Source organism: Phalacrocorax aristotelis, chromosome 6, assembly GCF_949628215.1.
Source record: "Phalacrocorax aristotelis chromosome 6, bGulAri2.1, whole genome shotgun sequence".
Lineage (NCBI taxonomy): Eukaryota > Metazoa > Chordata > Aves > Suliformes > Phalacrocoracidae > Phalacrocorax > Phalacrocorax aristotelis.
In genome coordinates, this window is record NC_134281.1 from 49,814,387 (window position 1) to 49,837,328 (window position 22,942).

General features: G+C 39.3%; 2 protein-coding genes across 10 annotated transcripts in view; one reads left to right on the forward strand and one right to left on the reverse strand.

Annotated features, from left to right (window-relative positions):
- MAST2 (microtubule associated serine/threonine kinase 2) overlaps positions 1 to 22,942 on the reverse strand; it is a 199,587-nt gene that overhangs the window by 159,054 nt on the left and 17,591 nt on the right. For 8 of the 9 annotated variants that reach the window (XM_075097735.1, XM_075097736.1, XM_075097734.1 and 5 more), the window contains 2 exons: positions 15,483 to 15,630; positions 10,850 to 10,992 (listed from right to left, as the gene is read on the reverse strand). In XM_075097735.1, the coding sequence (XP_074953836.1) occupies positions 10,850 to 10,992; positions 15,483 to 15,630 (291 nt within the window). Of the gene's footprint in view, positions 1 to 10,849; positions 10,993 to 15,482; positions 15,631 to 22,942 lie in introns of those variants that run through there. The other variant, XM_075097741.1, reaches the window with a different exon arrangement.
- PRDX1 (peroxiredoxin 1) overlaps positions 1 to 22,942 on the forward strand; it is a 262,541-nt gene that overhangs the window by 85,478 nt on the left and 154,121 nt on the right. The window lies entirely within an intron of this gene.

Sequence of the window (22,942 nt, forward strand, 5' to 3'; positions counted from 1 at the left end):
ATAAACATGTCAGCAGGCAAGTAATCATATAGAAAATAAAAAGACGTCATTGTCAAATACACCACTTTAAACAGCTGCCTGTTTAATCACGATTGATGCTGATGCTTGATCAATATAATTTGACAATGTTGACATGGTACTTTTCCTCTCAATTCAGATAGCCCTGCGTGCATGCAATATTATGAATTGTTCCTTCTTTCTTTCAAAACCCTCATGAGTTTATCTTGCCAAACTTCTCTATTTCATTAGCCTATTTTGTTCTAATAAGATTTAAGATTTGTTTCATAAGAAATGCACCCACATGTTTTAAATTCATAACACTCTATATTTTACTTTATTTTGAAAGAAGTCATTTGATAAGTGAATTTTAAGGCAAAACAACAGTTACCTAAAACCAGTCATCACTATATTTAATACCCACAAACTTAGTTTTACATTGCATACTGTCATCTGAGCAGAATCACAGAACTTGTGGATCAGAAGCCTGTAATTCAGAACACCATTCATTTAGCAAGGAGATACTACAGAAATAAAGGTTGTACCAGAACAAGAAACTGTACGGTAAGAGAGAGATGTGCAAATTTTGAGCAAGAGTAAAACTGTAATACAAGACACAACTCTATAGCTTTCACACTAAGATTTTCAGACCAGTAGTCTAAAGTCCAAAGAATTTACAGTGGAGCGTGATTAAGGAAGTCACAGAAGAAGTATACTTGTGCACAAAGCAGTCTGAATTCAGAACTTTTCTGGCTGTCATCAAATAGTAACTAATTTTTACTGTGGGGAGGGTTTTTTCCTGTTTTCTGCAGATAGGGGAAGCCACAGAGAAAAATAAACACTTCTGGGAGAACACAGGAGGGAAAGGAAAGCTTAGGAACATCAGAACAGGCAGGAGGGATCTTAAAAGGGATGACAGCACAGTAAGCAAGGCTGCAAACAGGCAACCAAGGTTAGCAACACTGCTGAAATGCAAGCAGTAATGAACATTCTGACCTTTGTCTTCAACCCTTAGATTCTCGACACTGTGATAAACACACCATGTATTTTCCTTGGCACCAGCTCATCCATTCAATTAGTTCAATTATCAATGTTTAGAAAATTTAATATGCAAATTTGCCAAAAGTATCTCTGCAGACTTTACTATTTGAAACAAATACATAACAAAGTATCTACTAGAAGTCTTCGTGTGAAAAATTTAGTGCATGCACTGTAACTTCACTTGTGTAAATAAATCACATAGCAGCATTCTCTATATTAAAGGTATGGAAATACTTATTTCTAATTTTGAGTGAAAACAAATACAGAAACCATGTCAGACCTGAAGTTGCATGATTTATTTAAAATCCAAGCCAGATAATTTTAATTCCAAGTTTCACATAATTATCTGTTTTCATGGACAAATTATGAACCCTGCAATAGAAGTTCATCATATAACTACTTTTACTGTCACTATACCGTAAAACCATATTAAAATAATGAGGTTTGAACATTCATCTCTTCAGTTAGAGCTTTGTGGCTTCAAGTACTTAAAGAACAAATGCTGCCATTACCCTCAAATATTCACGAAATATATTAACAACGTTACTGAATCATGAGGTCACTGTGAAAATTTAAGTCTCGGTGGATTCCATCACAAAGCAAAATCTAGAGGATTTTAGTAGGATATTATTTAAGGTACAAAATTAAAATCTCTCATTAAGTTATCTCAACAGCTCATTTAATTTATATGAGGCTCAAAAATATTTTAAAGGTTATTTTAGGTTAATTACATTTCACATCCTTTTATGACAGATCTGAAACCCTGCACATCTTTAAATCCTCCATTATAAACATTTCCTCCTTGCCAATAACTTAAAGTTCACATTGACATTTTTGCATACTCGCACTGTAGTCTCGACATGACAGTGTTTTATATTCGTGATGTACACAGAATTTATTTTTTTTTTAATGGAAACTTGGTCACTGCAATAAATAACAAAAGCAAGAAGCACCTCACTCAGTTGTTCCACACTATTAACTAATAAAACAGCTTAGGTAAGCTGGTTTGTTTTGAACAGGTAAGGCACCCTCTCAGCAAATTTTGCACTATACATACTTAGTTGGCCACAACTGCTTTCAGTGAAAAAAATTCTCATCAATCCAAAATGCCACAATACAAGAATTCTCCTCATCTATTCCTATCATTAAAAAAGCTTTGAAAAAACAGCCTGACCATTATTTATCCTAGCTTCTGTTCACAAAGAGAACTACAGATATTGACTCTAAATCAAGCTTGCTAGTGTAATGGTTATTCTGGCTTCATAGCTCATGTTCTCACAGCACAAGGACTGCAGTTCCCACCAGGGAAGAGTTTAAAAATCACAGTTCCTGCAGAAATGCTCAGGTTAGCAATAATAACATAGCAAAGCCAGGTAAGAGATCAAGGTATTCCCTGGCTTTTGAACAACTGACTTGAAAATCTAAATATCTTGAACAAAATCAGAGATGAGAATGACACAGGCACACCAGATACAGCAACTGCAGGAGTAAGTTATTTCAGAGCACTGTCCATTTGAGCTTCAAACATTTTCCAAGCATTAATAAACTAAGCTTTGCAGAAGGTCTGTGAGGTATGCTTTACTCCCGGTTCTACTGATGACCAGAGGACTTAACCTCTCTGTATCTTAGTTTATCAAAGTTCAGATATCAGGATTGTTGCATAACCCTCAGGCTTTAGTACCGTGTTGCATTTGCAATGCTACACTTATCTCTGCTGAGAGAATTCACCTCTCCCCCTCTAGTAATCTCAAGGTAATAAGGACTTTAGATTAACTCTTAGGAAAGATTCTGAGCTGCAGCTGCTCAGAGGTGAAGCGTATAAATCACTGTGTTCCCATCTTCCTCAAAGTGGTAAAATAAGCAATCAGTGCATCTCTGGAGCTGAAACTGGATGGCTGGAAAGACACATTGCATGGCTTGGATAAACTGAAATGTTATGTTACAGGAAAACATGGGGGGGGGGGGGAAGAACCACACCACACCCACCCTGGCAGCCAAACATGGAGGATTATGCTACTAATTTCTACAGCATCTCCAAAGCTTTTGCTTAGTCGAAGAGTTACAGGGGATTTTTATAGATGTCTTAAAGCTCAAAACAGTTTGCATTACTTGAACAAAGTAGTTTGAAACTTAGGCAAACAAACTATTTCATGTTTAAAGGCTGGTCGTCCTATTGTTACATTCTAGGTAACAGTAACCAGAAGTGTTACCAGACACAAAAGGCAGCCATATTACAATACTAAACGAGGACATCTCACACTGCCTTTCTATGGAAATACCTGCCCAAAAAAAACACATCACTGAAATAAAACAGCCAACTTTAAAATATTTTAAATTGAAAACCAGATTTTTTATTGTCTACATCAGTATATTTTTATACAGAGGTCAATAAGAACCACATAACAACATTCTTACGGAACAAAGCCTTACTCAGTGACAATGTGTGTTCAAGACAGTCTGAATAATCCTTTATATTTTATTTTAAATTTCCCACAGCTCCCCAAGGAAAAAAAGCTAATTTTCCATGCACACTACAGCAGTTTCTCACTTTACACCTACAATAGTGCTGCTGTCAGGAGCAGAACTGACTGCATGTGCCAAAAATCATTTCGACATGTTCACAGACAAAAAAATAACACACAGTATCTGAAGATAATGAGAAGTGCAATCATTCAAACTGACAGTCTAGTGCCTAACAATTATCACAAGGCAAGTTTTATGAATTCATATTTCCTACAGTCACAAGCCTCAGGCTACACAGAAGAGTTTTCAAATTTTCTTTCAGGTATGAAAATCTCCTTTGAGCCAATGAGTCCACTCCAAAACAGAATTTACTTAACTGAAGTGAGTAAAAAGATGCTGACTGTGCTTAAGTAATACACTGAAGTTTCTTCAGAGCAAGATGCTGACTGTGTTTCAGTAATATGCACTATATACTAAATATAACTTTTTTACAGAATTTATCATAATTATTTGCTGTCTTTTAACAGATACACATGAATTATTCAGAATGAAGTTTACTAGTGAAAAACCTGTCAGGACTATCAGTTTTGAATGCCACTGTGAAGCACATGTCCTGAATCTATCATGAAAATATACAGAATTATAGTACACACATTTCAGTTTTCCTACCAGAGATACCTTAAAGCTGTGACAAAGGTAAATCTCTGCAAGCTCTCTAAACATTGCCCAATACTCAAAATTTTACTCAAAATACTTAAATACATTCAAAGAAGCTTACAATATCATTTACTTCTTTGCACAGGCCTTATTCTCCAATGTTTCTCAATATCAGATCCAAATTCCTTGTTCTTAGTTTCAAGTTTTATCATTCAGCTCACCCCAATACATTCAATGCTCTGTCTGGAACTTGCTCCCTACCTCTTCCTCAAACCCAGTCCCTTTCAAATGAATGCAAGGTTGGACACCGCTTTCCTTCTTCCAGCAACACTCATATCTATCTCCTTACAACCACATCTTCCAAAACTGATAATGTACCCGAACTCTCAAAGTCTCTCCCATAGTAAATGGGAGCATTTACTGCTCCCATGCAGCATAAGTAAATGCAAATTTTTAATTAGTATGCATAAAATTAGACTTCACGTGATCTTAATTTGGAAATCCACTTACTTCCCATCTCAGGTTATTACAATTACAACTGCTATTTTAAAATGCATTTCCATGCCTTCATACAGTAATAAAATCCATTCATTCATACAACCATAGTTTCTGCTATCTTCTGCTTTTCTAACAATATAAAAACATTAAATTCCTCTTGTACAGTCAAGTATTGGAAGTTCTCTACTCCCTAGAACAATTTATGGTCTTCATCAGCTATAACTTTAATGACCATCCTTAGACAAAAATATTTTCAGCTGTATTAGCAATATCCTAATAGTCAAATTGTCACCACCTAAAATGTAAATTAAAAGTAATCTATGCCAAAATATTTGGGGAAAAGAGCAGCTGCGTGTTTCATAACACACAAATGTAAATGAAGTTTTCTCATCATTCAAATGTCTGCTTCTGTAGTAAGTACCCAGTCAATCAGCAGGAGGTAACTCTACGCACAACTGGCATTAATGACTTGTCCCCCAACTAGTATTTTTCAACAAAAAGACAGAGATTACATCTAATTCTTTTGTGAGGAAGCAGAAGTCTAAACTCTATGCACTCACCTCACTGCCAGTGTACATATCGAGCAGAAAGGTGCAGAGTGTAGTAGAAGATCAGCTACTGTGCTGAGCAAACGTTTAATTTGCTAGTCAGATACCTGCTAGTCACTACAAACGCTATTCCTTCCAAGACCTCATCACTATGAGATTAGCAACCACTACCCAGATGACTGCATAAAGTGGAGGTCCTAAATAATAAACACTAAATACACTAAAGCACGAGGGACTAAGTAAGAGACCCAGAGATAGAATTTTCTTTTATAACTAGGAGTTTTGAAGCAGAGTATAAAGAAGCTTGAACTTCTAGTTCCACTGCACTTCATCAGGCCTTTTGAATTATTAATTTCTGTACTGAATTGACAATCAACACAGAATTGAGGTCTCCTTTAGCTATAAGTCTACAGGAAAAACACCTCTAGCTCTTCTTTAGGTTGGCCCTGTAGCAATCATGTTTTGTGTTGAAAATGCAAATCACTATACTGAGACCTCCAGTACTCCAGCACCACCTAGCAGGCCATAGACCAAAACACAATTAGGCAACACAGCTTCTGACCCATAAACTACAAACGACTAGTATTTATATAAATAGCTCCAAATAATAATTTTAAAAAAATCTTATTTTCTTAATAACTATTCCAACCAACATCTCTCTGCTACCAGAAAAAGAATGTTGCAAACCATGGTATAGTATTAAAATATGAAGCTACATTAAAAAAAAAAAAAAAAAGGAAAGGAAAAAGAAAATAGAAAAGGCCAGGTTATTAGCGAGTATTTACTGTGGAACACGATCCCAGAAATAACATGCCTGTGCTGTAAAATCACTAACAATTACCAGGATCTCTAAAAATGTTTTACAAATACTTACTTAGATTTTTATTATTTCTGCCAATAGCAGCAGGCCCACCAGCAGATGGCTGACCAGCACCATGAATGCCTCAGCAGGCTTTGCAGAAACTAGCCACTGGATTTAGCTTTCACATGAATTTAAAGGGAATTACCTAAGTTGTCCAACCTACAAACCCAAACCTGTAGCCAACTAGTCATTCTTTCTGGTAGTCAGGAATGATACAGATTTGACAGTTCATCCTTTTTTAATAAAGAGCAACCTGGGCAGGGGAAATACACTATTACACGAAGTCTATATACTAGGTACAAATTATTCTAATCCCTGATATATCTAAAACTAAGTTAAAAATCAAAGGGGTAAAAATTTAGAAAATCAACAGTAAATATTCTCTCCTACATCTAAAAAGCATACCCCACTTGGACATCAAAGACAACATGCCACAGTGTGAAGTCTGCCTCAGTTACCAACTGAGTTACAAACTGAGGTTTCCAACGCACACTTCCTTGCAGAGCCACATCCACCATCACAAGGACAACCATTTTTCCCATTCCACTCAGTACTGCCTAATCCGTACAGCTTTGGGGAACCCAACAGGCAGCGTCAATGGCTCAGTGTTATTCAACACAGGAGGTTCTTCAGCTTGTTAGGAAATTCAGGTCTTCACATTTGAGCCTTTCCAGATTATTCTCCAGATTATTACTCAAAATCTGAGAGGTTTTTTTTTTTTTTTAACCACTTCCTCTAGAACAAGACCAGGGAAAGGTGAATTATCTGGCACTCTCTATACCAGCAAAGAATACACAATTGTCTCATTTTGGTTTAACCATTATCTTACAAAGTAAATGTAAAACCACAGAGTCATTTGAAATTACTCTCTGAAGAGGAGACTGACCCTACACGGAAATCTTACAACTCTGGCATCAGAGGATTAACAGAGCACCAACCACTTAGTCAGTGGTCTCTGAAGATGAAGAAATGGCTCTGACCATGAACCATGGGGTACCCCCCTATGGCGAGTATAAGGAAGAAAGTTTAAACTAAAGAGAGAACTGCAACTACCCAGCTAGAATCCTCAACCTCATTTTCAAAAATCATGTTCAGTTTTTCAGTTTCAAGGAGTACAGCAAGTTTCAGTTCAGTTCTGGGAGCTCTTTAGAAAACTGAAGTTTGTAATTATAAAAAGAAAAGTCAAAAATAAAGGTTCAAAATCTCTTTCACAAAAGTATCTTATTTTTCCACTGACAGGCTTCTTCAAATGTTTTCCCATCACCACAGCTGGCAGAGGGAACATGCATAGTTTCTTATTCTTGGAACATCTCAAATTTTTCCCGGCATTAGATAGTGAGAAATGCATGTAAGATGTAGTCCTAATTAATGGGTAGCACACTGTCAGATGTTTCTTTCACAAAACACTGGAGACAGTGCCTGAGATGCTCTCTGTGGGGGTGAGGGGGCAGGGGACACACACACAAAAACCCACATCTCTCTCCACAACTGCAAAGACATATTCAGCTTTAGTGTAGTGCTCCAGCGCTACATCCCTTATCTACCCATAAATGCTCCAGCCCTGGAATATTAACACCTTTCAGCTTGCTTCCAGCAATCAATTTTACATCCACATTGAGTTTTGTCAAAATAAATATTTGCAAGAAAGTCACTCCCAATCTAATTCTTCTACAATGATCACAACCGTCTCCTCACAAGTTTTGTCATTTCTAAAAGTAAGCCCTGATACTCTTCCTGCCTTTCTTCATAAAAGAACGCATCCATATTCCTGATCATTCACACTAGCTGCCTTCAAAACAGTCTACGTCGTAACTCTTTTTACGACAGGGTGCCTGCAGGTCAAGATTTCAGATAAATAAACCCCCAAACGAAGTCATACAAGATTTCCCACATTATCATCCTTACACGTACACTTCATACACACTCCCTGCACCCCCAGTTTTTACTGTACTTGGATCTTGAGAGCAGAAAAACGCCCACTGAGATGCCCGCAATGATGCTTTATGTCTTCTTTCTCTGATTACTTCTTGGCTATCTTCAGCATTTCAGTCTTAAGTAGGATGCTCTCCACCAGAATTCAATCTACTAGGGTCAGAGCCACCCATCTTAAGAGTCGAGGATCAACTGAAGGTCATCCTCTGAAATCTGCACATATATTCTGAAGGCGGGCAGATCAGATCAACATCTCTCATTCCACGATGACAGCGCTCAGCATTCAGTCTGCCCTGGCTTCTTTCTCAAGTCAAAGATCTAGTGGAAACTGCTATGCAGACACATTAATCTGGACTAACACACATGTACAAGCTGAAATATTCTGTCTAACAATAAATTGGGCTTATGTAGTTTAGCATGTTAGAATTGTTTCTATTTTCAGTTCCTGAGTTTTGCTGGTAAGCAGCCTAGCTATCAGTCTTGTTTCAGAAGCTGCAAACTAATTTCTATAGATTTGCTATTGTAAATTTATCTTTTTGCTTTGCAAATACTTTCAAAGTTAAAAAGAATGCAATTTAAGTGCAGCAAACAATCTGTAGGATTAGTAGCGGTTAGAAAGTAAGCAAACACATTACTGAATGTCAGCAACGCAATTTAGCAAAGGAAAATCCACTGACACCTACAGTGCCAAAAAGAGGGAGCAGAAACAATGCACATAGCTTTGAGTTTTCTGGCTTTCCCATACCACACTCCCACTTTTCTCTAGCTATCCGTCTATTGTATTATAACAAGTAATAAAAGAATTAAATGCTCTAGCAATCAAAGCTGGCATATCAAAATGACACTGTGCATTACTGAACCTACTCATCTCTTAATAGAGCTATTCTTCAAAGGAGATTAATTATACTGGCAAGAGACCTTTTGCTACTCCAATTTGTGAAACGTATTTCAATACCACAAGCATATTAAAACAGCTGCAAACATGGAACTAGCTCCAAGATCCCAGGACTCACTACATTTAATTAGACGTTTATCTTGTGACCAGCTATTTAGTCATTGCTTTAGAAGCCCACTTCATATACAAATTCTTGATTTCTAGGCTTAATTAACTGCAACTGTAATTAACATAGAGCCCACCATAAAGTATACAGAGATAGGAAAGCAACCACAAACTTCAGTACCTAACACCATCACAGAGGGACAAATACTGGATTTATAGCTGAATTTCTCTGCTTTGATTAGAAAGCAGAGAATTCTAAATTATTTTAAAATAAGTTATTGGCATAGCGTTTCACACCAGGACATTTGATAGACAGCACAAACACTACCATGACAAACTGAAAACACATCATGTTAGTAATATGCAGAATTGTAACACACAAACACATCTGCAGCTCGATGAATTCTACACAGTTGTTAAGCAACGAATTAGTATTCCAAATTAAATATCTGAGAACTAATGCTTTGTTTTAAAGCAGTTATTTTCATTAACTTAAGCTATGAAGCTTCAAGGCATTTCCTCACCTCTAGAGAACAGGCCTGTATTTTAACGTATTACTTTGTTTAATCCCCATCAGATAAATTCTTAGATGCCAAGTTCGCATGGGCATTTTCCCTTCCTGTTGTAACTGTCAAACTATAACCACTGCTAAGAATAGAAATTTAAGGCAAATGCTGCACAGGCACCAAACTAAGACACAATACAATTAAATCAGAAGAATTTCAATATAGTAGCATGTCTGAAAATGCTATGACTACAAATACTTCATTGAGAAATCAAAAGTAGTGGTAACACAAAAGAATGTCTTTTTGAACTTTAAAGATTTACGTTTCTTTTCATAGCCTGGTGATGCCAAACTCTCTAGGATCCCCAAAAAAATTCTAAGGGCTAACAATCTTAGGGCTATATCCAAGGTACCCTTTTACTTAAGGTGTCATTGCTTCTAAACAGTCTTATAATGTAATATACGTTTACCCAGTTACTTTCAGCTCCATAAAGCAGCGCACACAAAAATTTCCTCATTTTAGTAAAACTTGTAATACAGGCAACTCTATGGAAGTTGGGGAGGGGAGCTTCTAGCTTTGCTTTTAGTCCACTATTTAGCAAGAATTTCTGTTGCACATATGACTGCTCACAAACAACTGTCTTTTCCTACTCTTCTATTTTTCTTCTCTTTGCACTTCAGTGATTTTAGATATTTAGAGGTGATAAGGAACATCTACAAACAAAACGTACATTCCTTTTGATTTGCAGTTCAGTCTTGACTACAGATATTTGAGTTCCTCCCCCACTCCGTACAGAATACTCTCTTCTTAGAAATGCTAATTTAACAGATGCAACATTCTTCAAAAATATGTTCACTTTACCAAAACCTTTTGACAGCAACCACACAGAAGAGCAGATGTCAGTTCCAGCTCTTCAATTCCTTGGACAGTTATCCCTTTCAGCTTCAAACCCCCCCAGCTTTTCTCCTGGGAAACAGGCAGAGGTAGCTACTCAGAAAGCTGTTTTCCAATTAAACTTGTTTTAAACGGTCAAGTTCCCATGCTCACATCAACATAGACTTCCAGTGATATTTGCTGTCAGGTATCAGGAAGCTTAAGCAGCATTGAGGAGCAGCATCCCAAAAAAGAAATTCTTCTTCACACACACATTTTTTTCCTGATTTTTGTCAAAAGCAGGATGAACATATTCTCCTCCTAATTCACCTTCTACCCTAAAAAGTGCCCGCAGGAACAAAATGCTGCATTCACTGAGCAGGAGCATGGAAAGCAAGGTGAAAGCTAAAGCACAAGATCACACCACTTTTTATTTATAGCACAAAATCATCATGAGTATTCCCAGACTCACCAAACCAGCAGTAAGTGAAGGAGCAGATTGTCCTAGGGACTGGTTTCTCATGCGGACCAGGTTTGAGGTATCTCCAGGCGGCTGCCATATCGTCTGTCCCACTCCACTGTGGACACTATTTGATAAGGGAAGTAGCTGTTTTCCTTTAAAAACAAAACCAAAATACTATCAGCTTGTTTTTAAACAAGTTTGAAAGTTCAAAATACAATGCTTAAAACAAATACTGCATGTGTAGAAAAATCACCTAATTTTAAAAAAAAAAAGGCAATTTAAAGGTTTTGGTAGGTTAGAACTTAGCACACTACCTGTGATTTCATTATGTTTGATAACTATTTCCAAAAAATCTAGTTTACATTATGTGGTAATGGGTAAATCCAAAACCTTGTAGAAACAGATTTCTATCACTTCATATCTTTTTATACTCCACACATCTTAAAAAAGAAATGTTTGCTGCCAATTAAGCAATTTATTGTCCTATAGAAAGGCAATGTTAATGTTGCAAAATCTCTTAAGTATAATTTTAAAAATTCTTATGAAAATGCATTCATAACTGTAAAATATTACCTCTTCTAAATAGCTTGATTATCTAGACATCCCCACTTTCTCCTACTGGTAGAACATTCAGCAGTAGTTTTCATGCAGCTTTGATCAGAATATAGTGTATATTAAAACACTGTTTTGCTTTGAACCATGGATGGATATTTTCTGTCTAAAAAATTTCACTCTTCAGCAATATCATATTATCTTGAAAGCAGAACGTTCTGTAGCTTTCCCAAGTTTCCCTTGTATCTAATTGATTAGTGTAGGTGCTAATCTCCCATGCTTCATACACAATGAGAAGAGTGGTTCCTATCTCAACAAGTTCACACCATTGTACTTTAGTGCAGGAAATACAGCAATCATTTAAAAGGATCCACTTAATATATTTTTTCTAATCAATATAACACTCCTTTTTGAAAAATGCCAAGCAGTAAACTTCCACAACGAGAAAGAACCAACGTCAAAGTAGGTCATATTTTGACTCCATCAAGCTTGACAGTTTCCTTTTATGTACAATGTCATTCACCAAAAAAAGAGAGAGAGAGAGAGAGAGAGAGAGAGAGAGAGGGAGGGAGGGAGGAAAGATAGTCCTGTGGTTCAAAACACATAAGTGAAAAAGTCTGTAAATCTGGGTTCCATTATTAGCTTCCAGATGACTTCCTCTGTAACTTTGGTCAGTCAACCTCTGTACTTCAGTTTCACCATCTGCAAAATGGGGGTGAATAAGACCTCTTTTTTCCTTAAAATTAGGACTGTGAGACTAAATTAAACACACCCTCTTCCAAGCATGGTGACAATAATTGCATTCAACATATTATTACATGCTCAGAGAGTACAACAGGAACCACAGGGGACTAAGATATTTGTTGCAATAAGTATCAGGAAGTCGTCTACATCTTTAATCACATACACTGTAGAAAAATACTTTTTTCTTAAAGGCAGCAAGCTATTTTATAAATTCAACTTCGCCTTAGAATTAGATGTGAAATACTACATTCATTACATAAAAGCGGCTACAATATTTGGAGGACTGTCACTTATTGTGATTAGCCAGAATGCTGGGGTGGGTGGGGTGTCTTAGTTTTTTAAATTAAAAAAAAACCAAACTTGTTTATCTTAATTTTCTGTGAAAGTACACATTAACAGAATGAGTCGAAGTGTATGAGAAGTGAGAGGGCTCAACTTTGGCTAGCCAACACAGACACAGCACATTAGTACCTTTTTCCCAGTCCCACTCAAGCTGCTTACAGCTGTGGACCTGATTTTCATGGTTTGCTCATTTTCAAGATTTTGTGTAAATATGATGACTCCTCTTGTCTGCAGAGATCTAAAACTACAGAAAGGCAAGTCCCTTTACAGAGGGACCTGGACAGGCTGGATTGATGAGCTGAGACCAATTGTATGAGGTTTAACAAGGCCAAGTGCCGGATCCTGCACTTTGGTCACAACCACCCCGCGCAACACCACAGGCTTGGGGAAGAGTGGCTGGAAAGCTGCCCCGCAGCGAAGGACCTGGGGGTGCTGGTTGACAGCCGGCTGAACATGAGACAGCAGTGTGCCCAGGTGGCCAAGAGGGCCAACGGGATCCTGGCTTGTATCAGCAATAGTGTGGCCAGCAGGAGTAGGGAGGTGATAGCGCCCCTGTGCTCAGCACTGGTGAGGCTGCACCTTGAATACTGTGTTTAGTTTTGGTCCCCTCAGTACAAGGAAGACATGGAGGTGCTGGAGCGTGTCCAGAGAAGGGCAACGAAGCTGGTCAAGGGTCTGAAGAACAAGCCCGATGAGGAACGGCTGAGGGAACTGGGGTCGTTTAGCCAGGAGAAAAGGAGGCTCAGGGGAAACTTTATCACTTTCTACAACTGCCTGAAAGAAGGTTGTAGCAAGGTGGGGGTTGGTCTCTTCTCCCAAGTAACAAGAGATGGGATGAGAGGAAACGGCCTCAAGCTGCACCAGGGGAGGTTTAGATTGGATATGAGGAAAAATTTCTTCATCAGAAGGGTTGTCAAGCATTGGAACAGGCTGCCCAGGGAAGTGGTGGGGTCACCATCCCTGGAGTTACTTAAAAGACATGTAGATGTGGTCCTTGGGGACATGGTTTAGTGGTGAAGTGGCAATGTTAGGTTTACAGTTGGACTTGATCTTAAAGGTCTTTTCCAACCTATAGAATTCTATGTATTCTGTGTAAATTGCTGTATTTATCTCAGTAAAGCACTAACAAAGACATCCTATAATAGCAATTCAAATCATATAATTATCTAACAGTTTGAAATGCCAGTGCTTGAGAGCAAGAGTAACATTTAAATCTCCATAAGATATAGTTATCAACATCTTTTAGTTCCACAAAGTCTGCAGTTTAGTTCCAGGAAGAATTCCATCAAGAGTCAAATCTAAGCCAACCAGTTTGCATGCACGATTGTCTATACTCTTTAAACTTATTTGTTTCTGTTGCAAAAATAAGGTAGAATTATTTTCAGGATGGAGACTGAAGATAAAGCCTTTCCCTGCCATGCCTCAAATCCTACATATATTCCAAACACCCACATTTAAAATACATATCTGAACATCTATATTTTCTTTATCTGGTTGGGTCAAACTGATCTTCTTGGGGCTCTTTTCCCCTTCCTGAATCAGTCTACAGTAGATTGAAAAGTCATTAAGATGAAGCAACAAGTTCTGGAGAATATTTTCATTTCAGAACAGAAAATTTACAAGAATGTTATCTCCAAACAGAAAAAATATTTTTAAAAAAGAAACAGAACTTCTCCAGTTTTCCCGCTTCCTCCTATTTACTTTACTTTGCTTACTTCTACTCAAGGGCAAAAAACACAAAACAAAATAAACACCAAAAACTACAGTACTATCTTCAGCCACTATAATCAGTCAACAGCTGTGCAGTTAATAAAATTCTGTTCTCGTCTAGCAATTAGCCTACCTTTGCAAACAAACTTACATGAGCGCATTACCAATGTTTCCATTTTTCAGAAACAAGCTACTTACTACAAATAAAACATTAAGACAAGGCCAAGCCAAAATAAAATGTGTATACTTTATTGCTTATTTAATTTTATTACACCTAGAACCTCAAGCATTAAAATATTTATCTTCTCCAATAAAGGACGGAGGGACCAGGGCTGGGTGTATTTTCACAATCACTCAAGTCAAGCCGATGCTGCTGCCAAAATGGGTGGTTTCACCCCCTTTCTCTTCCCCTCCCACCTGAGAGTTTCCAGCTCTTCTTGTTCTTGCACTAACATGCAAATAGGCAAACGGTCAGCCTAATTAGGGAGGAAATGGGCTGCAAGTTAACCCTACATAACAACAGTGGTATTCAGGCAGATCAGCTATTTCATCCTAGACTGGTCATGCAGCTCTGTATGTTCTAATGCCAGCATCACAGACTTTGACACCAACTTTAAGCAATTCTGAAAACATCCCCTAGCCCACATACAAAGTCTCTGAAAACTACTGAGCTTGGCCCGTCATTTTTTGGCTAATTACTAGACTATGCTCGGTCCATGGTTCTACAGTTGACAAACTAAATTCTTTGACAGGGCTAAAGACTGTGTTCACAAGAGAAAGAAAAAAAAACTTCATACAAACTGAAAAAACATCTGGTTAGTAAACAAGATTTTTACTTTGAATCACAAATGCTTACGGGCTTTTGAAGCCAAAAAGAAACTAAATAATAATTTGAACCTGATATAAAAGTCAGCTTCCCAGTAAGAAACAATATGGCAAAGTAGGCAAGCTTACAGTCAGTGCTGACCTTAAAAATGTAAGAATGCATCACTGTGTTGCCTGAAGTCTCACCACTCCCTTCTTTTAACTTCACACATTAAGCCTTAGCTTCTAACTTTTCAGTCCGGGCAACATACAGAATTTCACTTCAAATCCAGTCTCTCACTCTTTTCTACTAATATTTCTTTTTGCATCTTTTTCTTACATAAAATTTTATATGCCCTCCCAACAAGAGGTCACTGTAGTTTTAAACAAATGACTCATCAGTATCTTTTATTACAACTGTTATGCCAACAACTAATACTGCATCTTTAATACTAATGAATTGTCTTGTGGCCTTTACAAAATGGCATACCTGACAAAGAACTTGCCAAACTACCTCTTCGTAGCTTACAGTCATCTTGACTTAGCTGACGATGGAGCTTGGTTTTCCCAGCAGATGAAAAGATGTCAGGATTGCTGAGCTTCCTGCAGCGTAATGGAGTGGACTCTGTTATCATCTCCTGCAGAAAGAAAAACAAGCAGAAGTTTGTTAATGACAGCTACGTGTCTGTTTTCTGAAACATACAATCTCCAAAGCAAGAGACTGTTAAAAAAAAAAAAAAAAAAAAAAAAAAACACACACCACCAAACACACCCAAAACAAAAGCCACACCACATATACACAAAACAACCCGCCTAAAATTGTAAATCCCCCTCTTTTGTGCCATATATCTGCGCAGAAAGCACATCACAAGATCCCAGTCAAATATGGTCCTTGAACACTATTGCCGTAAGGAATATCATTAATAACAGCAGAAAAAGGCAATTATGCTACAGCAGTTATTTGCTCTTACAGTATGTAGCAAAAAAGGCTACTGAAAAATCAGGTTCAGTTTTGATTGAAGCTATTTCCTGCTAAAGCAAAGAGTATTTTATCTGAATTTCTTGAATGTTTATTCCATCCAGCCTGAGTAATATACCTATAAAGAAACTGTTGCAATGTCTAATTGCAACCCAAAACTATTATAAGTTACAGCTCTACTACAAGACTATACGCATCACTAAACAATAATTAGGATAAAGATCATCCATTGTGTAATGTCTTTGTTGTTACTATAAGCAAAATTAGTTATATATTTGTCAGAAGCACTCCCACACATGTAAATTCCTTTCACAGCATACAGCAAACTTTCAATCAAAACAGCAGTAGGTAGAACAGTGGCAAGCACAACCACAGTGCTTTCCTCACATACTTAATTGTTCTGGAGGTGTCAAATTCATTTCACACCCAAAGAATTACAAGCATAGCCATCACACATGGATTTGAAGACACTTCCCATTACAGCCTACACAGACGAACTTGTTCAAGTTCTTCCTTCTCTGCAGTAGTGCAACACGTTCCACATGTCTTAATGGATTGCTCCATTTCATTTCAAATGTGTCTCACAAGCTATACAGCAGTTCAGCCTTGCTTATCCTCATAAAAATCTCATCTGAGGCAGAAAATGAACTGAAAGGAACACTTTGCCTCCATGATACATCACCATATGGTTTAACATAGTTTTAAATCATGTTTAAATCAAAAATTAATCTACCAGTAGTGAGTGAGTTTTAATTAAAATTTGAATATTCCAGACCTATTTCTGAAGTCATTAATTCAAATCTATTCAGTCTACAGTGTTATGCCTCAAACTGTCAAATCCAGACCACGACTACTGCATTAAGAACTTCAAGGATTTTTTTTTATATTTGGGGGGCACAACAAAGGAAGGACACAAATAAGTGGTTTTACATGGGAAAAAACATTGAATCTGGATTTGAAATAGAATCCTTACTTAGCTCTGAGTCACTCATTCTCAACCTTTCTTAGAACCTGTCTCCTTTTAATCATGAAATCTTTTGGCACCTCATAATAGTAACTTTGTTATTTGTTTGAGGGACAGGAATGCTTTGCTCTTCATCTGCTTCAGTGGTGCACCTTTCACAGGTTGAGAGGTACTGCGCTGATACAATTTCTCCCGCTGGTTATGGTTAGACATTCAGTCACTGCACTGTCTAAACCAGATCAAGAGAGAGACCTGGGTAACTTAAAGTAGGTCAGTTCACTTACCCAGTTCATCACACAGCTGCAAACAGCTGTGCTGGTGTAAGAGTGGGGAGAGGCACGAAAACAAGTGACCTGGGGTACAGAAAACTGCTTGAGCTGAAACCTGCTTTAATCTTAAGGTTCCTCATACACATCTTGGAGGAAAGAACCTTGCATTTTCATTTGCCTCTGACCTTCTCCACAAAGGTACTGTAGACCTGTTTCCAGCACCATATCCTTCTGTTTTTCTGTCATTTAGAGAGCTGAAAAGACATCTACCACACTTTCTGTTTGTACTCAAGAGTAAGCTACAGCATTTTAAATCACAACATGAGCAGTCCCCCAGCATGCCTCTGAGAGCTGCAGAGGCCAAGGGCAGAAGGTCTTTGCTGTTTTTATTTGGGATGGCAGAATGTGGTTACATATGTATTAATATCTGTAAGTAGACATACAGAAATACACACACACGCTTTTAATATGGCCTGTCCTAGAAGTCTATAACATCTATAATCGTCATGTGTTTCCAAACTCTGACAGTCCAAAATTACCATACCGAAAAAAAAAAACACCCACAAACAACCCACACCACCACGGGCACTACAGTTTACAAGCAGGTTAGTTAAAAATCTCATCCAGCCTACCCTCTCAAACTCCTTATGCTTCAATTCCAACAAATGTTCCCAGGATCCTTCAATAGCTAGCTACTTCCCTGAACTAGTCATAACTCCGTTGAAATACCCTATATACAGGATGCTACTGGTCATCCCTGCAGTCCATGTACTGCTTGCTTACATAAATCCCTAGAAAAGCCAGCTTTTTTCCCACTCCCACCCTGCATAGGCCATTGCCATGACTGTCTTGTCACCAGCGCATTTAGGTTCCTTGAGGAAGGGGAAACACAGCTCTGCTTGTCAGGCTGATGCAGCAGCTCTAGTTGCTCTTCCACCATGTCCGGCTGAGTTGGGGCAGGGGGAGGGAAAGGGCAGACAGAAGATGGATAACGGGATCAAGTGTAGCCTAATGAATTTTGCAGATGACACCAGATTGAGTGGGGAAGTAGACACTCCAGAAGGGAGAGCTGCCCTGCAGGAAGATCTGAATAGGCTGGAAGAGTGGGCCAGCAAGAACCTTACAAAGTTCAACACGGAGAAGTGTAAGGTCATGCCCCTGGGAAAACATAATCCAGGAGTGCAGCACAGACTGCAATCCACCTGGCTGGAGAGCAGCTCTGTGGAAAGGGACCTGGGGGTCCTGGTGGACAGGAAGCTCGACATGAATGAACAGTGTGCTGCTGCAGCCAAGAAGGCCAACAGGGGTTGCATCAAAAAGGGCATCGCCAGCAGAGAGAAAGAAGTCATTATCCTGCTCTACTCAGCACTTATCAGGCCTCACCTGGAGCACTGTGTACAGTTCTGGTCCCCGCTATACAAAAGGGATGTGGACAGACTGGAAGGGGTCCAGAGAAGGGCCACCAGGATGATCAAAGGACTGGGAAGCCCCCCACACGAGGATAGGCTGGGAGAGCTGGGTTTGTTCAGCCTTGAGAAAAGGAGGCTTGAAGGGGATCTAATTACAATGTACCAGTACTTAAGGAGTAGCTACAAAGAAGATGGAGACTCCCTTTTTACAAGGAGTCACATGGAGAGGACGAAGGGGGAATGGACACAAGTTGCTCTTGGGGAGATTCCAATTGGACACGAGAGGAAAACTTTTCACAGTGAGGACAGTCAACCATTGGAATAATCTCCCCAGGGAAGTGGTTGACTTGGCCACATTGGACACCTTCAAGAGTCATCTGGACAGGGTGCTGGGCCATCTTGTCTAGACTGTGTTCTTCCTAGAAAGGTTGGACTAGATGATCCCTGAGGTCCCTTCCAACCTGTGATTCTGCGAAGACACACAGAAGCTAATGCCAATAGAAGTGGTACCCTGCCCACCTGGCTCCTCCCCAAGCACATCCGCACCCAGGACAGAAACAGAATATGCCCCTTTCTTAAACTGCAGCTTTGGGCACCCTCTTTACATCCTGTTCCTCCCATGCAGCACAAATGCCAGAAAAAAGAATGTGGGGAAGGGGACACAAGAAAGAGCATCAGGAAACAGGGATAAGGCTACACAGGATTTCCTTGGCTGCTTCTTTGCTGCTACTTCATTTTCACAACCATCTCACATGTCTTGATGATGGTTTAGTGTGACGTCCTTAGCTTGACAGGTACACCTTACCTCACTAACAAATGTCCAATAAGCCTAGTAATTTTACTCCACATCAACAATTAATTTAACATCCAAATCAACAAAAGGAACAAAAATTGGCAGACACAAGAAAAACAGGACTGTCTCTCCATTTGAGAGAAAAAAACAAGATATATAAAAAAAAGGGCTTTTTTAAATATGTTAATGGCAAAAGGCAAGCCAGAAATAACATTGGCCCATTACTTGATGAGCACGGTCACCTCACAAACAGGGACAGGGACAAAGCAGACACATTTAATGCTTTCTTCACCTCAGTCTTCAACACCGATGATGGGTTCTGGGACCCCCAGAGCCCTGGGCTAGAAAACCATGACTGTGGGAATGACAAACTCCCAGTCAACCCCAAACTTGTGCAGGACTTGCTGCTCCCCCTGGATCCCTATAAGTCAATGGGGCCTGATGAGATTCATCTCATCAGATGAGATTCATCTGAGGGTACTTAAAGAGCTGGCTGATGTCATAGCAAGACCTCTTCTCAATGATTTTTCAGTGCTCCTGGGAATCTGGAGATGTCCCAGTTGACTGGAAGCTGGAGAACATTGTCCCAGTCTTCAAGAAGGGCAACAGGGATGATCCCAGTAACTAGAGGAGGCCTCTCAGTCTCACTTCTGTACCTGGCAAAATTATGGAGGTGGTTATTCTGGGAGTTACCAAAAAACACCTGAAAGACAATGCAGTCATTGGTCCCAGCCAGCACGGGTTCATGAGGGGAAAGTCCTGCTTAACAAACTTAATTTCCTTCTATGACAAGATGACCCACCCAGTTGACCAAGGGAAGCCAGTTGATATGGTCTTTTTGGATTTCAGTAAAGCTTTGATACTGTCTCTCACAGTATCCTCCTGGACAAAATGTCCAGCACACAGCTGGATAAACACGTAATGCAACGGGTGGGCAATTGGGTCAGGTCAGGCTCAAAGGGTCACAGTACATCAGGCTGGTGGCCAGTCACTAGCAGGATTCTGCAGGGATCCATCTTAGGGCCAGTACTCTTTAATGACTTTATAAATGACTTGAATGCAGGACTGGAAGGAATACTAATTAAGTTTGCTGATGACACAAAATTGGGAGGAGCTGTTAACACTCTCAAGGGCAGAGTAGCCCTGTAGAGAGATCTAGACAAACTAGAGAGCCAGGCAATCACTAACCATATAAAGTTTAACAAGGGCAAGTGCTGAATTTTGCAACTCGGGCACGGCAACCCTGGATGTACAGACAGACTGGGGAATGAGATGCTGGAGAGCAGCCCTGCAGCGAGGGACCTGGGGGTTCTGGTCAACAGCAAGCTGAACATAAGCCAACAGTGTGCCCTGGCAGCCAAGAGGGCCAACCATGCCCTGGGGTGCATCAAGGACTGCATTGGAGCCGGTCAAGGGAATGGATTGTCCTGCTCTACTCTGCACTGGCATGGCCTCACCTCGAGTGCTGTGTGCAGTACATTAAGGATGCAAAGCTACTAGAGCGTGTCCAGAGGAGGGCCACCAAGTTGGTGAAGGGTTTAGAGGGGAAGCCATATGAGGAATGGCTAAAGTCACTTGGCTTGTTCAGTCTGGAGAAAAGGAGGGCAGACCTCATCACTGTCTGCAGCTTCCTCAAAAGGGGAGGAGGAGGGATAGAAACTGATTTCTCTCTGGCGACCAATAACAGCACCCGAGAGAATAGCAGGAAGATGTGCCAGGAGAGGTTTAAGCTGGATATTAGGAAAAGGTTCTTCACCCAGAGAGTGGTGGAGCCCTGGAACAGGCTCCCCAGAGAGGCAGTCACAGCACCAAGCCTGACGATAGCCAAGAAGCACTTAGACAATGCCCTCAGAGACATGGTGTGAATTTTAGGGTTGTCCTGTGCAGGGAAGGAGTTGAACTCAATGATATTTGTGGGTCCCTTCCAACTCAGGACATTCTATAATTCCATGCTTCTTTGTTTGTTCAAGGTTTTGGGGTTGTTTGGTGGTGGTTTTAGGTTTTATGGCTTTTATTTGCTTTGTTGTTTTGATTTTTTTTTTCCCCCCTCAGGTGCACATTCACCTCTCCTCCAACACACACACATATATATACATCTCACCCAGTAAAGTCAGAAGCAAAAGTACACTAAGTCATGTTACAAGCAATTTCTGTATTTTATATCTCTTTTTTCCACCCAGTATGTAGACATTCGCAAACCCCTACCAACCAAAGGATGTGCCCACTTCCCTACCGTTCCTCTTTCCCCTCTATGCAGAGTCTCTTCTTACCAGTAAATTACAAATCCTTAGTCTTTCTTCTTGAGTTACAAGCTTTTCAGACCTGATAATATCTAAATCAAGAGTACCCCAGCTGAAGGAGCACATGGAGCACCAACACTGAAGGGCACACCTACTTCTACCACAATATCCGTTCAGCTGCAACGTCCTGCCTACACACAACTTTCACATCAACCTAATGGTATATGCTACTTCTCAGAACATCATTCCATATGCATTTCTTCAACAGCCATCCAACTTAAGCAACTCCTCCCACCAGGACTTGTACCACAAAGATATTAAAGGAACAGTGGAAAGGTAACAGCCCCTCACACCCACCAAAGAATCTAGGCTGTCTTCTACAGGAGATAGGCTTAGTACATACTACATTGTGTTAAGCACATTAAACACTTGGGCAATATTCAAAAGACTACATAGCTGTTGAATGTTTTGAAGAAACATACCCCAATCAGACTCTGCACATTTATATACTGTTAAATTCACTTTTCAAATATTTAAAAAATCTAGTGCACTCTTCCCAGACAGCCTATTATGTTTCTAAAAATGCTATGTACAACATGGCCAGTTTAAAATTTCATTTTCTAAGAGCTATGCCTATATTGTGTCAGCAAAACAATGAAGAGGGAAAGTTTTACCTTGACAACAATAGAGTTGTCTTTCCTAAGGCTGTAATTTATTTCACTCATCCATCAAAACCCAGCTTTAATATTGCAGCTCATAGACAAACTACATGGAAATAGCAGTGGTTTACGTCACCATTCTTAAACAAGGGAGGAAAAAACCCCACAGGAAGACATCTTTCCTTGTCCTTGCCCCAAAGCAAGATGCAACACATACAAAGGGCAGAAAAATATTACACAACATACAAAATCAATGGATAAAGAAACTCTTTGCAGTGATAGAGCAAAGTTTTGCTTACATTCTTTAAAAATTACTGAATTAGTCTACCAGAGCAAATGGTTGAAGAATAGATTATGTAGCACAGACTGCTGTGATTTTAAGGACTCTGCTTCCACTTTTGAAAAGAAAAAATTCTTGAAGCTTTAGAAGTTGAAGCATTGGTAAGCACGTAACAAAAACACTTTGGTCACACAGTGTGAAAAGGACCAGGAGCCTCTCTCTTTTAATTTATTTTCAAAGGTGATAGAAGAAAAACTTCTTAATTTACTTTGGCCTTGTCTCTTTTGCCACAAGCTAAAAATCAGGCTCAAAGAGCAAGTGAGTCTTGCAAAGCTTAGAGCTGAAGATAAAAGCGTC